We start from the raw sequence: 12,758 nt of genomic DNA on the forward strand, positions 1-12,758 counted from the left end.
CACCAATTTGAATGTGTATTTTTTAGCCATTTATTAGTGTTCGTACGATTTAGTTTCAAACTAGAAGCTACATAAAAAACCCGGGAGAATATCACTCGGAACTCATCAATCAATTGAGATGATGCTTGGGGCCATCAAAATGAATAAGGATTTCAAATAATTGCCGCAAGCTATCGTAGGGATACAAGGGATACTTATAAACAAATATATATATTAATAGTACATAGATAATATGCTCATAATGAATTAGCTGGCTGGCTGGTATGTAAACGCTCGATCGATGAAACGCTCGATCGATAATCATTAATCAATAAGTGATGATCTGTCCTACTGCAGATATAACCTATGATAATCGTTGGCGCCAAAGGCGCAGTTGCATTTGGGGCATTTACGCTGTCGCGTCTCGTAGCGGGTGCGGAGGCAGTCATAGCAGAAGACATGGAAGCACTTGGACAGAACGGCATCCTTGCGCTTCACCTTGCACGAGGGACACGTGAGCGTCTCCTTGTATTCGCGTATCTCCTCGATCATCACCTCATCGATGGTTGTGCCCGACATTTCCATCTTCTTCATGCGTTCCGCCTTCCGCTTGAACTGTGCCAACTCCTCCTGCAGCCGCTTGGTCTTGTAGGCCTCCGCCTCCAGGGAACTGGTCTTCTCGGCGACCACCTGTTGGGCCTCCTTCATTTGCGCATGATACTTCTCCAGATGCAGCTTCAGATCCGCTGCAGATTGCGCCGATTCGATGGCCTTACGCTTGTGCATCTCCATGGCCTGTTGGCGGAGCATCAGCTCCTTCTCAATGGAGGCGACTGTGGCCTGCAGACTGCGCTCCTTCTCCTCCAGCTTGCGCAGCACAATGTGCATGGCATCGATCTGTGTGGTCGCCGTCGCCATTTGATCCTCCAGCACCGTCTTCTCTTCGCGCAACAGCTTATGCAATTGATTCGCCTTGATGCGCTCCGACATCAGCTTGAAATTCGCATCATCCTTCTCGCGCAGCTGTTGGATGAGCCTTGAGTTTTGCTCCTGCATGTCCTCGAATGCTTGACCCGTCACCTCCATCTCATTGAGCAGTGCTTCCTCCTCGTGCGAACCGACAAAGGGACGCGTATAGTTGCCACCGCCAGGACCACCACCACCTGGCGCACCTCCCCACGAGTTCTCGGTGGGCTTGTGATTGGCCACCTGCTTCTGCAGCTCGTATTTCTGCTCCTCCAGTTGCTTAATCTTTCGCAGCGCCTCCTCATCCGCCAGTTTCTTGCGCTCCTCTCGCTTGCTTTCCTGCAGCTTCTTCAGCTGCTGGCGCAACTCCTCAATCTCGGAGCGCAGCTTCTTCTCGGTGGCCATCAACTGCACCTTGTCCCGCTGATCCTTGGAGACGCCTTTGTACATGTCCAGCAATAGTTTCATTTCCTTCTGATCGTTCAGCGCTTTTCTGTGAAATTCAATGGAGAAGTGTTAAGTGGATTACATTAATCCTGACCCATTGCTACCTACTTGAGTTGCGCCTTCAGATCCCGCACCGTTTCGCTTTCCACGGCCTTCACCTCTTTGGCCTTGATGCCATCCTTGGTATCCTTTTCAGTTTTCACGGCATTTGCGGTTCCAGCTGTTGCCGTTGTTGCATTTGACGGACCGGGAGAATCTTTCTTTTCTGAGGGTGCTGCATCGCTGGCACTGATCTTCTCCTGCTTGATGCTGGGATCCTTGACATCTTTGCTGTTGGCCTCCTCCTCAAGCTCATCCTCGGCGGATGCCGAATTCTCCTCCTTGATGGCTACATTCGCATCGCCACTTGTGCTCCCAGCATTTGTTTGGCACGTAGCTCCTCCGGATGAAGCATTGCTAGCATTCTCCTCCTTCACATTGACTCCTGTGGACTCCTGTTTGATCTCGTCGCCCGTCGTGGTCGCCACCGACTGTTGCTGCTGCTTGTTGCCCTCGATCTTGGCCAGCGCATCGTCGAGATCCTTGCGCAGCTTTACATTGTCCGTGGAGATGTCCTTGTACTTGCGCTTATAGCGCTGCACCTCTCCCTTCAGCTGTCCGTTGTGGTTCTGCAGCGAGGTGATCAGATGACGCATCTCCCGGTTGATGGGTGCCGTCTGCTCATTGGCGGCCATGTTCTGCTCGAACTCGATGCGCAATCCTTCGTACTCCTTGCGGATGAGGGCCAAGACATCCTCCATTTGGATCATCTCGCTGCGCACCTTCTTCTGGGCAATGAGCTCCTCGCTCTCCATCACCTCGATCTGACGCAGATGCTGATTCTTGCTGGTCTGCAGCTGGTTACGCGTCTCGTCCAGCATCGTTTTGATCTGCATGGATTCATTGTAGAGCACCGAGAACTGCGACTGCAGACACTTGTACTCTGTCGTCTCCACGATCACCGACTCGGGCAGCTGCCGGATCTGTAGAGATATTATGGTTAAGAAGATCAACACAGGTCAAATCCCAAGCAACTTACATCCATTTTGAGCTTCTCCACTTCCTTGAGCGTCTCGCGATGCGTGGCATGCAATTTGTCCAGCTCCTGTAGCCGATTATTGGCCAGCTCACGATGCTCCTCCAGCTCCTTCTGCAGCTCCTCCAAATGTTGACTATTCACATTGGTTGTGGTGCTGCCTCCGCCGCCGGATCCCACACCTGTGCTGGGCGTCTTGGTGCTGTTGCTGCTCTTGTTGGGATCTCCGTAGATCTGATGATACGCCTTCAGTTTCTCAATGGCCTCGGCCAGATGATTCTCCAGCTTATCGTTGCGACAATGGATCTTCTCCAGATCGTATTGCAATTCATCGATTTGGTTCTTGAGTTCAGCATTCTCCGTCTCTTTGGCGGTGAGTGCATCCTGGTATTCTTTCATTTTCAGCGACATTGTGTGGAATTTCTCGTGCAGCGACGTATTCAGATTCTGCAGTGCACGATTCTCAGTCATGATCTCAATGTGCGTTTGCTTCAGTGTCTCCTCAAGCGCCTGGACTCCCGCACTGCCAGCTGACGCCGCATTCCCCTCAGCTCCCGCATTGGATTGCTGCTCATCATCACCAGCACCAGCACCAGTTGTCGATCCCTGGGATGCAGTGCTGGACAGACCATCACCTTTTAATACAAGCGTTATCTTTTCGTTACGTTGCATTAACCTATCAATAACCTGAACGATCTTTGCCACAGCGCGTTTCGACACCTGCACACGATTCGCTAGCTTCTCGTCCAGCTCCTCCTTGTCCCAGGTGGACAGTTGTGTGAGAAATGAGGTGGTTACCTCGTTTTCATTCTTGTTCTCCAGCTCATCCGCAGTCTCGGCATCAAATCGCTGCAACAGCACCCGTATATCCTCGTTCAACTGATTCCAATACCGATTAACCACATTGAGCACTGCATCATCCTGCGTCTGACGCTTCTCCAGCTGCTCGATGCGATGCCTCAGCTCCGCCTCGCAGCGCATTCGCTGCTCGATGCGCTGGGCGAGTTTCTTGTTCTGAAACTCGAGTACCTTGATGTCCATCTCCTCCAGCGTGGACACCGGTCCAATTAGGTGTGGCTCGAAGTGCACCTTCTTGATGGGCGGCTGTCCAGCGGCCGCCGCGGCAACCAGACAGCTGCTGCCGCCGCTGCCGGTGCCGCTGGCATCTTCAGCGCTGCGTTTCGACATAATCTGTATCTAAACTGCAACAATAACGAGAAGAGCAACAAAGCGCAGCAAACGAATATTTATATTTTTAATTTTCTGTATTATTGATTTTCGAGTTTCGTGGCTGTGGCTGTACTCCATTTTGCTCTGCCGGACGGACGCTGCCAAACTGGAATAAGGCACACTGATTGAAAGGCGGCACAGTCAAATTTGACAGACGGACACAGTGTTGCTTACCTTAATTAATCTGGTTTTTACACTTTTAGCTTAACATTAATTAATAACTCAACAAAAGCGGCTCAATTCTAAAGTTTTTTCCTAATTGCTAGCTGTTGTACGATTAAGAGTTGCATTATAAACGATAAATTGTGGTGGCATCCCGATAAAATGGCGCTGATTGTGAGTAGTAAGTGTAAATATATCGATGCTGGCGAAACTGTTACCAACTTAGCTATTTTATAGCTAGTTCTACATATATTCAAGTTAAATTTGAAAATGATTAAAATGAATTACTCGATATCAATTGAATTGAATGCAAATTTTTAAATTTGTATTAATATTATAATCTTTATACCAAAAAAATAGGACTAAATCTACAAACAAAAAACATTTTTAATATTTTACCGATACTGTATATCGCAAATCTCAATGGTCATCTTTAAAATATCGACAGCAATCGATTTTATTATACTTGTTTTTGTATGGGGAGCAAACAATTTTTGTATTATCCCTGTGATTACATTATTTAAATTAAATATAAATATGAAACCTGTGTGCAGGGCTTGTATGGGCCACTCTGTAAACCTTGTGGAGCTATTCTCAGAGCAACCACAGTCAGAAGCGGAACCCAGTCTGTTGGAAATGCTAACCGAGTGCGTCAACTGTGAAGTAAATAGAGATGATCCACTGTCAAAAATGATTTGTCTCACCTGTGTTATTGCTGTAAAGAACGCATTCAGATTTAAGAGAAAGTGCGAAGAGAGTCATGAGCACTTTTGGCGACTGTTAAACAAAGAGAAGAAGCAGAACGAAGAACAATCTAACGATATAATGCCCATACAATCCGAGTGGATTATTGACGAACTGGATTGCATAAAGAATGAAGTTGAAGAAAGAACAGATAATAGCTGGGATAACATCTTGCCAGAAAATCTTCAGCAGGAGGAGGAAAATTCTTTATCATGGACTGTCGATAATTGTACAACTGATCCCTTAAGTCAACGTGGATGTGAAGCAAATGAGAAATGCGAATCGGAGATAAATATCACAATTGCTGATGCCACGCCGTGTTCTAATGAAAAAACGCACCTTTGTGACACATGTGGTAAGGAATTCCCCGACATGGCAACGCTGACGGAACACATACTCGTCCACAATGATCACACCGATGATCGACAATTTGTCTGTCCTCATTGCTCGAGACGCTTTAAAAAGCGCGCCAATCTCCAGGCGCACATCCAAATCCACACCGGCGATCGTCCTTATGAGTGTCACATTTGTCCCAAAGCCTTCGTTCTGAGCCATCATCTCAAGGATCACATACAGAACCACAGCGGAGAGCGTCCCTTTGCGTGTCCCCATTGCCCGAAAGCATTCAACAGAAGCTGGAATTTACAATCGCATCTTCTGGTTCATTCAGGTGAACGTCCATATGTTTGTACGGTTTGCTCATCGACCTTCAATCATCCCTCAAACCTGGAGAAGCATATTCGTCTTCATTCCGGCAAACGTCCACATCAGTGTCCCCATTGCGCCAAGTCCTTTACGCGCCGACAACATCTCAATACCCACGTCCTTGTTCATACCGGTGAACGTCCATACACTTGTGAGAAATGCCAAAGGGATTTTAAATCCAGACCTGGTCTACGGAATCACGTCTGCCAGAAGGTAGAGGATAAACAAAGCTAAACTAAGAAGCATACAGCTTTCGTAAACTATTGTCTCTCACCACTACAAAATATTTAAAATCTTTATTTTATTGGGAATATGTACGACATAAAAATGTATATAATTCGAGAAAATATTGCACATATTTTGTTTTGGAACGATCTCTTATAACTCTCATTTAATTTCTAGCAGTTAAATGTTAAGTTAGCTCTCAAAAGTTTATTAAAGTTAATTTACTATTATTATTTATATATTAAATAAGTATAAAATATGTGCATTAATATCACAATTTTAAAATAATAAGTTTATTTAGTAGTGTAGACAGAATTTTTATAAGTGTCAACAGGATTTAGTTTTAGTTGAAAATTGTAACTAAGTAAATTAAATATATTTAATTTATTAAACGTTTTTAATGTCTAATATGAATCTATCTCAATATAAATTGCACTGTGTCATCTATTTTATCTGAAAGATATTTTACGTATGATAGCAGTACTGTATTTCGATAGTTTCGATAGTCTCTCCCAGCACATCAATAAGTTTAGAACGCAATCGAGTTAAATACTGTTGTACTGTGGAGTAAACAATTTTGTTACCTGTGATTAAATTTTTAAATTAAGAGCTATTATGAAACCAGTGTGTCGGGTTTGCATGAGCAGCTTCGTCACCCTTGTGGAGCTATTCTCCCAGCAACCACAGTCAGCGGAGGAACCCAGTCTGGTGGAAATGCTAACCGAGTGCGTCGATTGCGAGGTAAAAGAAGATGATCCATTGCCAAATCAGATTTGCTTGGCGTGCGTAATTGATGCTAAAAATGCATACAGATTTAAGAGAAAATGCGAGCAGAGTCACAAGAGATTATGGGAAATGCATTGCGAAGAGAAAGCCATCAACGATTCTCAACCCCTAGACTTGGATCTTGTGAAAATAGAGAAGCCAGAGACTCCAGATGAAGAGTGCGAAGAATCCCAAGGAAAATCAATTATAAGTTTGGGTTCGATAATGAGCATTAATAAGCCCGTTGATGCCATGGACTGCATGGATGAGATTGCCGTCAAGGGACTCTCAGCTAGAACTTTTCTTAGTGATCCTGCGGAATCTCCTAATGCGGATAACAGTGCATTCAAATGTCCCCATTGCCCGAAGTCCTTTAACCAGCGCTTGAGTCTACAGGGACACATACGGGTTCACGGCAGGAATCCTTACAAGTGTAAGCACTGTTCTGCCGCCTTCGCCCAAAGAGATCAACTTGAGGAACATAACTTGCGAATTCACAACCTGGAATTTCCATACAAGTGTTCTAAATGCCCAAAATCTTTTAGCACAAGTACCAATTTTCAGTTGCATCTGCGGGTACATTCCTTGGATCGTACATTCGTTTGTCCACATTGCACAAAGGGATTCCACCTGCTCGCCAGTCTGCAGAAACATATTCATATTCATTCGCCTCACAAGTGTCCACATTGCCCGAAAACCTTTGAGCGGAAACAGGATGTCAATTATCACATCCTTGTGCATACCGGCGAACGTCCTCACAAGTGTCCCCACTGCTCGAAGGCCTTTAAGAAAAAACAACATAAGGAGTACCATATGCTCACACACAAAGGACAAGATCTATAACTATACGGTTTACATAAGGATTATCACTTTAAAAGCTGTTGTAGTATACGTAGAAGTATTAATAAAGAATATATGTAGTTATTGATTAAAAACAATTGAATTTCAAAAAAAAAAATGTACCAAATTTTCAAAATGTACCTTTTGTTAGTACATTTGTACCAAATGTGGCAATCGACCTCAAGAGTTTATCGAGCTAATCGCCAAAATGTATTTTACAATAAAAAGACACAGCTATCGATGTTACAAGTATAAAAAAAATGAAATATGTTTACAATAAGTCTATCAATGTATCGAAAGTTCAAGTGCGTACCACCGATGTTTAGTTTAACAATTCTAATCGATAGTTTTCAAACGATACATCGAAAAAGCAATACATCGAGTTAAAAAATCTGAAAAAATCGACTGTGCATTAATCGATAAATGAATATTGTGTGTTTCACTATCATTAAAGAAAAGTTCACTTTGGCAATTAATTTTTAAAATATAGCTTAAATATGGAAGCAGTTTGCCGGATTTGCATGGACAACTCCGTGGCCCTTGTGGATATATTTGAGGAGGGGCCTTCGATAGATGAGAAACCCAGCCTGGCCGATATGTTGAACGAGTGCGCCGGATGCAAAGTGAAGCAGGATGATCCACTGCCAAAGCAGATATGCGATACCTGTGTTTTAGACTGTCTAAATGCATTTCGATTCAAGCGAACTTGCCAGCAGAGTCAGGAGCGCTTCATGGAAATCTTAAACGAGAAGAAGGAAAAGAAGAAGGAGGCAAAAGTAAAATGTGAAATGCAGAACGGATCAAAGGAAGATTGGCAACTGTCGGATAACAGTCTGGATCTGGACTGCGTCAAGATAGAGAATCCAGATGAAGAGATTCTACCAGATGTCAAGTTGGAACCACCTCATAGTGAGATGAAAATAATTGCTGCCACATCGTGGCAGGGTAAGATAATACCAATTGATAATCCTTCGCCGCTCACTGGCAAGATTTATTGTTGCAAGCTCTGTGGCAAGGAATTCTTCCACTTGGATAAACTGGCCAAGCACAGACTCCTGCACGATCACGAGCTTCGACCTTACAAATGTCCCTATTGTCCGTTAGTATTTGCCCGGAATCATTTGCTTAAGACTCACCTCAACAGCCACCCACAGAGTCGTCCAATCAAGTGTCCATATTGCCCGAAGACCTTCACCCGCCAACTACAAGCCAAGGAACACATCTTCGCCCACAAGGGTATATATCTGTACCAGTGTGAGAAGTGCAACAAGAAATTCAAGAGTTTGGCCGGATACCGGGGACACGTTTGTCATGGTTTAATAAAATATCCCAACTAATTTCCATGTTTGTTTCATAATTTTAAGCTTAACTGTGCAATATTTTAAATAATTAAAGAAAACTATAATATATGGAAGTAATGCTTTTTTTTAGCTTTGATAGAAACGGGAAATTTACTCGAAAGTAATAAAGAATTACATTAACATGTAAATACCATTGTCTTATAGATACACTCAAAACTTTATAAACTTTCGTATAGTTGTGGGAATTACTGTATAGGATAGAAAAACGATTGAAATTATCCCTGAAACATTATAATCTCACCATTGAATTTCGCATTTTTCTTAAGTACTTAACACATAAGTTCATAACTCCGAATAAGGTTTAATCCATATCTATCTAAAGCCGCCTATTAACTGCTCCAGTTTGAGCCATAAATTGAATTTAGTTCAAGAAAGTTTTGCATGTCGTGACAGCCAAGCAATCAATGCACTAAATAAAGTCAAAAGCTACAAAAGAGGGGGAAAAAGAATAACTGCAGAATAATAAATATAAAAGAAAAAGATTTGCATAATTCGAACTCGAAGTGAATTGTAATTTATTAAACATGTTCATGTTGAAAATTTAGTATTGTTGAACGAGGAATGCACATGTAATTTGAATTAGATTTCAATACGTTGTGTTTGGGGTGTGTGTGTGTGTGTGTGGTGTGTGTATATATGGAGTTCAATTAGTGGGTGAAGATGCTAGGACAAGGAAGGAAGAGGACTAGAACGATGTGTATTTAAGGGCCTGGCGCAAGGTCATGCAATCGACCTCGTCAATCTTGCAAGTGTTTGCCTTGATGTTGATCTCCTCCTCCTGCATGACCTGGACATGCATGAGATAGCGCATGGAAGCCTTGTTCTCATTGAGCTTCTGGTTCAGCTTGCACACGGAGGCTTTCAGAGCCTGCAGCTCGTTGTAGAGCGCATCCTGGACCATGTCGCAGGTCAACTCGAGGCCAGGACGATGGGCACGATTGCTGAGACGTGTCTGGCACAAGGTGATGGCACGCTGCTTATCGGACATCTCCTTCTCCAGTTCGCTCATGTTGCGCTGCACCTGATGGATGTGATCCATGGTGTCCTTGTGCTTGTTCTCCAGACACTGCTTCACATGCTTCGTCTCCGCAATGCGACGGTCAAAGGCCTCATTGGTGCGATCCGTCTGATTCTGCATGTCCTCGCACACCTGCTTCAGCAGCAGATCAATGTAGGCACGCAGCTGTCCGGCGGAGACCAGAGCCTTGGCATTCGCCTCCAGATTCTCATAGGTCTGCGCCTGCCACTCGGTCAGCGAGAATTGGCTTGGAATTGAAAGAAAAAGAAATAAAGCTCTTTAAAGGATCTGTCGGTTGATTAATAAACACTTCATACGAATTTCAAATACTTTAGTAAGAATTACAAAGACAAATAAAAATTATATTTAAATTTACAGAAAACAAATTAAAGAAGGAAAAAGGGAGCATAAAATATGAAATTCAACTGAGAAAACTTTCTCATATTGGGAAATTCAATTATATTTTGGAAAGGAGCAAAGTCTCAAATTTTAATGAAAAGTTAATTGAAAAAAATAAAGGATATTTTATTAAAATAATAATAAAACATTTTAAATTTCGCCTTTTTCTAATAGTTTTTGAATTCCCGATTTTATTTTCCGTATTAAAATTTCCTAATACGTGATTTCTAATTTTTGGTAAGTTAATTTTAATTTCCAAATCATATGCAGACTAATTTTTGTTTTCCAGATAATTGTATTTTCAGTATTATTTGTCGAAATTCTTATAGGGAATTGATTAATATGAAATGACCTACCAGTGCTGCTTGGACAAATCCTGACCCTTGCCGAGATCATGCTGGAACTCCTTCAGTTTCAGATTCTTCTCGTCAATGGCCAGCGATTTGTCCTTGGCTGCCAAATCCTGATCAAGCAAATACATGGCAGCACGTAGTTTACGGATCTGCTCCTCGGCCTCCTTGAGGGCGGCATCGGCCAGTCCCTGACATCCCTTGATGACCTTCAGTTCGCGACGCAGCGAACGATCCACTTCATCGTCGCAGAGATCGACGCCGATGCGTCCTTCGCGCAGGATCAAACACTGCTTGCAAATGGCCAGGGATTTCTCCTTGAGGAACTCAATGGCACTCAGGACACGATTGCGATACGTGTTCAAAGTTTCATCTTCCAATGTGGCCGTCTTCTTCTGACGATTCAGTTCGTCGACCAGGAAACGAATCTCACTGGTCCTCTCGCGCATATGATGCTCCACCTCGCGTTGCCAGTTCTTGGTGGTGTCCTTGGTCTCGTCGACCACGCGACGCGACTCCCTGAGAGGAGAAAGCTGCAGTTTGGCTGCCACTACAAATTCAAGACTTACTCGACAATGCGCTCGGCCAGTTTCTCCTGGTCACAGGTGATCCTAAACTTGATCTTATTATTGTAATCCCAATCCTCCTCGGAGTATCGAGGCGGACACTTGGCCACGGGACCCAAATGCTTTCCGGCCAGCTGGAGGCCCGTTATGCGACGCGTCTTCAAATTCGGCAACATGATGATGCACTGCGTCTTTGACTTGAGCTATGTCTATATAGTTGTCTTATATATGTATGATAAAATATATATATATATGGTGTTTTAGAGGCGATTGCGTAAGTTTCTTTATCAAAGTTACGTATGCAATTCGATTTTTTTTTCTTTGCTGTCTGGAAATCCTTTAAATGGCACACTTTGCCATATATGGAGAGAAAATTGTGTATTACCTGGCGAGCTGTTCCGAATCTGTAACGACTTCAATTGCTACTGAGCCTGCAGCTGGAGTGACTTCTATTTCTCCTACTATATTTTCATTTACCCCTTCGCTGATTTCGTTAAATCGATTCATGCTAAGGAATTTATCCGTTGCCTAGCGGTATTTATTATTATGCTGTATGTATGCTCATGTGTCTTGCTTGGTAGCCATGCCAGCTTATCCGTCTTCCCTCTGCCCTTCGTTTCCTTCTGCTGCTTCTTATCCATCTCCATTTCCGTCTCTGTCAGCTGCCAGTTCAATTGGGCACAAACGCAACCACGCCAGGAGTCAAGACAAGTTCCAGTTGGAATTCCGGCGGTGGCAGGCGCGACTTACTCCTCCGCCTGCTTCCCTCCTTGTTATGGCTTCCTCGTCCGCGTCCTTGCGGTTTCTTTGCGCCTTACCGTTTAAAAATAGCTTGTGCATGACTTTCAAGCAGCTCCTTTTCTCCTCCCCCCGATCGATTTATGCTACAACTAACATACTTTCGCTTTTATTTTTTTTTTTCGTATATCTCATTTTCCCCTGCAAGCTCTGTAGATTTTTTTGTTGCCATTAATTTAATCAATGGCGGCACCAGAAAGACGCCATTTTGAATGACACAGTTTTAGCCGCACTGACCAGCTCAACGATTTTTAGATACACCCCAACAAATTGTCTTTAATATTTATTTACATTATCAGCTTAAAAAGGGGCTGAAATATTCAATAATAATAAAATTAAATTTACTAATTATTAATTTAATATTTATGATATAATATAAGAATAAGCATATTATTAAATGTAACCCGGCGTAAGACTTCCTTTCATACTATTTAATAAGCATGATTTAAAGAATATAACAATAACTCTATTGTCAAGTCTCCCACTTAAGATACCCGGTACTCACTTTAAATACTAATTGTAAGCATACATTTGAAACAAAAATTCTATAAAAATGACTGCATATATTTAGGCGTTCGTATTGCTGATTACAATTTTAAACAGCCATAATTATCGTAAAATGGTTGATTAAAAAAGCGTTGTCTTAAAAACTGTGCGTGTAATATTGTTTATTAGGCTGATTTATTATTTAGGGAAGTTGCAAAAATTAGAAACAAGCTAAATCAGCGTGAAATTCCTAAAAGTCAGTTTGCCAAATTTAGATCCAGACTTGCCAAGAATATGTTTACAAATAAAAATAATTTCAGATTTACCTCAACACCTTACCTTGAAATTTCAAATCAAAATTAAGTTGAGCTTTGTTTAAATTATGCTTTTTGTAAAATTTAGTTTGAATTTATTACGATATACATTTGTTTGTTTGTTGTTGTTTTTGTTATCATATACCTATACAAATACATATGCAATTATGTATGTGTTTGTGAACACGTATGTGTATATATAGTTTTATGCATCTTATATCTTAATGATAATAAAAATGTACAATTTAATTAACTAGGATCTGTTGTTGTTCTCATTTCAATAGTTTTCATTTCTTAAAGTTTTTTTAGTGTTTGTTATTTGGATTTC

The 12,758-nt window shown here is 42.4% G+C and overlaps 5 protein-coding genes across 5 annotated transcripts; 3 read left to right on the forward strand and 2 right to left on the reverse strand.

Annotated features, from left to right (window-relative positions):
• Positions 1-6: 6 nt before the first annotated feature.
• LOC117788931 (E3 ubiquitin-protein ligase Bre1) lies at positions 7-4,005 on the reverse strand. The gene is made up of 4 exons (XM_034627879.1): positions 3,872-4,005; positions 2,471-3,669; positions 1,501-2,414; positions 7-1,438 (listed from the first exon to the last, which is right to left on the reverse strand). The coding sequence occupies exons 2-4, from the start codon at positions 3,653-3,655 to the stop codon at positions 328-330; spliced, it is 3,210 nt and encodes a 1,069-aa protein (XP_034483770.1). The 5' UTR covers positions 3,656-3,669; positions 3,872-4,005; the 3' UTR covers positions 7-327.
• A 335-nt stretch (positions 4,006-4,340) lies between these two features.
• On the forward strand, positions 4,341-5,726 carry LOC117788954 (zinc finger protein 501-like). The gene has a single exon (XM_034627911.1). It carries the CDS (start codon positions 4,397-4,399, stop codon positions 5,540-5,542), a length of 1,146 nt encoding a protein of 381 aa, XP_034483802.1. The 5' UTR covers positions 4,341-4,396; the 3' UTR covers positions 5,543-5,726.
• Positions 5,727-6,069: 343 nt separating this feature from the next.
• Positions 6,070-7,396, forward strand: LOC117788965 (zinc finger protein 98-like). The gene is made up of 2 exons (XM_034627925.1): positions 6,070-6,274; positions 6,346-7,396. Exon 2 carries the CDS (start codon positions 6,389-6,391, stop codon positions 7,139-7,141), a length of 753 nt encoding a protein of 250 aa, XP_034483816.1. The 5' UTR covers positions 6,070-6,274; positions 6,346-6,388; the 3' UTR covers positions 7,142-7,396.
• A 156-nt stretch (positions 7,397-7,552) lies between these two features.
• On the forward strand, positions 7,553-8,552 carry LOC117788964 (uncharacterized zinc finger protein CG2678-like). Its single transcript, XM_034627924.1, has 2 exons — positions 7,553-8,237; positions 8,293-8,552. The coding sequence occupies exons 1-2, from the start codon at positions 7,636-7,638 to the stop codon at positions 8,456-8,458; spliced, it is 768 nt and encodes a 255-aa protein (XP_034483815.1). The 5' UTR covers positions 7,553-7,635; the 3' UTR covers positions 8,459-8,552.
• Positions 8,553-8,981: 429 nt separating this feature from the next.
• Positions 8,982-11,304, reverse strand: LOC117788952 (tektin-1). The gene is made up of 3 exons (XM_034627908.1): positions 10,836-11,304; positions 10,273-10,785; positions 8,982-9,764 (listed from the first exon to the last, which is right to left on the reverse strand). The coding sequence occupies exons 1-3, from the start codon at positions 11,006-11,008 to the stop codon at positions 9,185-9,187; spliced, it is 1,266 nt and encodes a 421-aa protein (XP_034483799.1). The 5' UTR covers positions 11,009-11,304; the 3' UTR covers positions 8,982-9,184.
• Positions 11,305-12,758: the final 1,454 nt, after the last annotated feature.

The sequence above is a fragment of the Drosophila innubila genome (genome assembly GCF_004354385.1).
Source record: "Drosophila innubila isolate TH190305 chromosome 3L unlocalized genomic scaffold, UK_Dinn_1.0 0_D_3L, whole genome shotgun sequence".
NCBI classification, from domain to species: Eukaryota; Metazoa; Arthropoda; class Insecta; order Diptera; family Drosophilidae; genus Drosophila; species Drosophila innubila.

What these genes read in the sequence shown, in the direction of transcription:
- LOC117788931 (XM_034627879.1), bottom strand. Translation starts at nt 3,655, where the DNA reads ATGTCGAAACGCAGCGCTGAAGATGCCAGCGGCACCGGCAGCGGCGGC. An exon ending in TGGAGAAGCTCAAAATGGAT is followed by an intron (nt 2,415 to 2,470) that starts GTAAGTTGCTTG and finishes ATATCTCTACAG; the next exon opens with ATCCGGCAGCTGCCCGAGTC. An exon ending in GATCTGAAGGCGCAACTCAA is followed by an intron (nt 1,439 to 1,500) that starts GTAGGTAGCAAT and finishes TGAATTTCACAG; the next exon opens with AAAAGCGCTGAACGATCAGA.
- LOC117788954 (XM_034627911.1), top strand. Translation starts at nt 4,397, where the DNA reads ATGAAACCTGTGTGCAGGGCTTGTATGGGCCACTCTGTAAACCTTGTG.
- LOC117788965 (XM_034627925.1), top strand. Translation starts at nt 6,389, where the DNA reads ATGCATTGCGAAGAGAAAGCCATCAACGATTCTCAACCCCTAGACTTG.
- LOC117788964 (XM_034627924.1), top strand. Translation starts at nt 7,636, where the DNA reads ATGGAAGCAGTTTGCCGGATTTGCATGGACAACTCCGTGGCCCTTGTG. An exon ending in TACAAATGTCCCTATTGTCC is followed by an intron (nt 8,238 to 8,292) that starts GTTAGTATTTGC and finishes AGCCACCCACAG; the next exon opens with AGTCGTCCAATCAAGTGTCC.
- LOC117788952 (XM_034627908.1), bottom strand. Translation starts at nt 11,008, where the DNA reads ATGTTGCCGAATTTGAAGACGCGTCGCATAACGGGCCTCCAGCTGGCC. An exon ending in CTGGCCGAGCGCATTGTCGA is followed by an intron (nt 10,786 to 10,835) that starts GTAAGTCTTGAA and finishes TTCTCCTCTCAG; the next exon opens with GGAGTCGCGTCGCGTGGTCG. An exon ending in GATTTGTCCAAGCAGCACTG is followed by an intron (nt 9,765 to 10,272) that starts GTAGGTCATTTC and finishes TTCAATTCCAAG; the next exon opens with CCAATTCTCGCTGACCGAGT.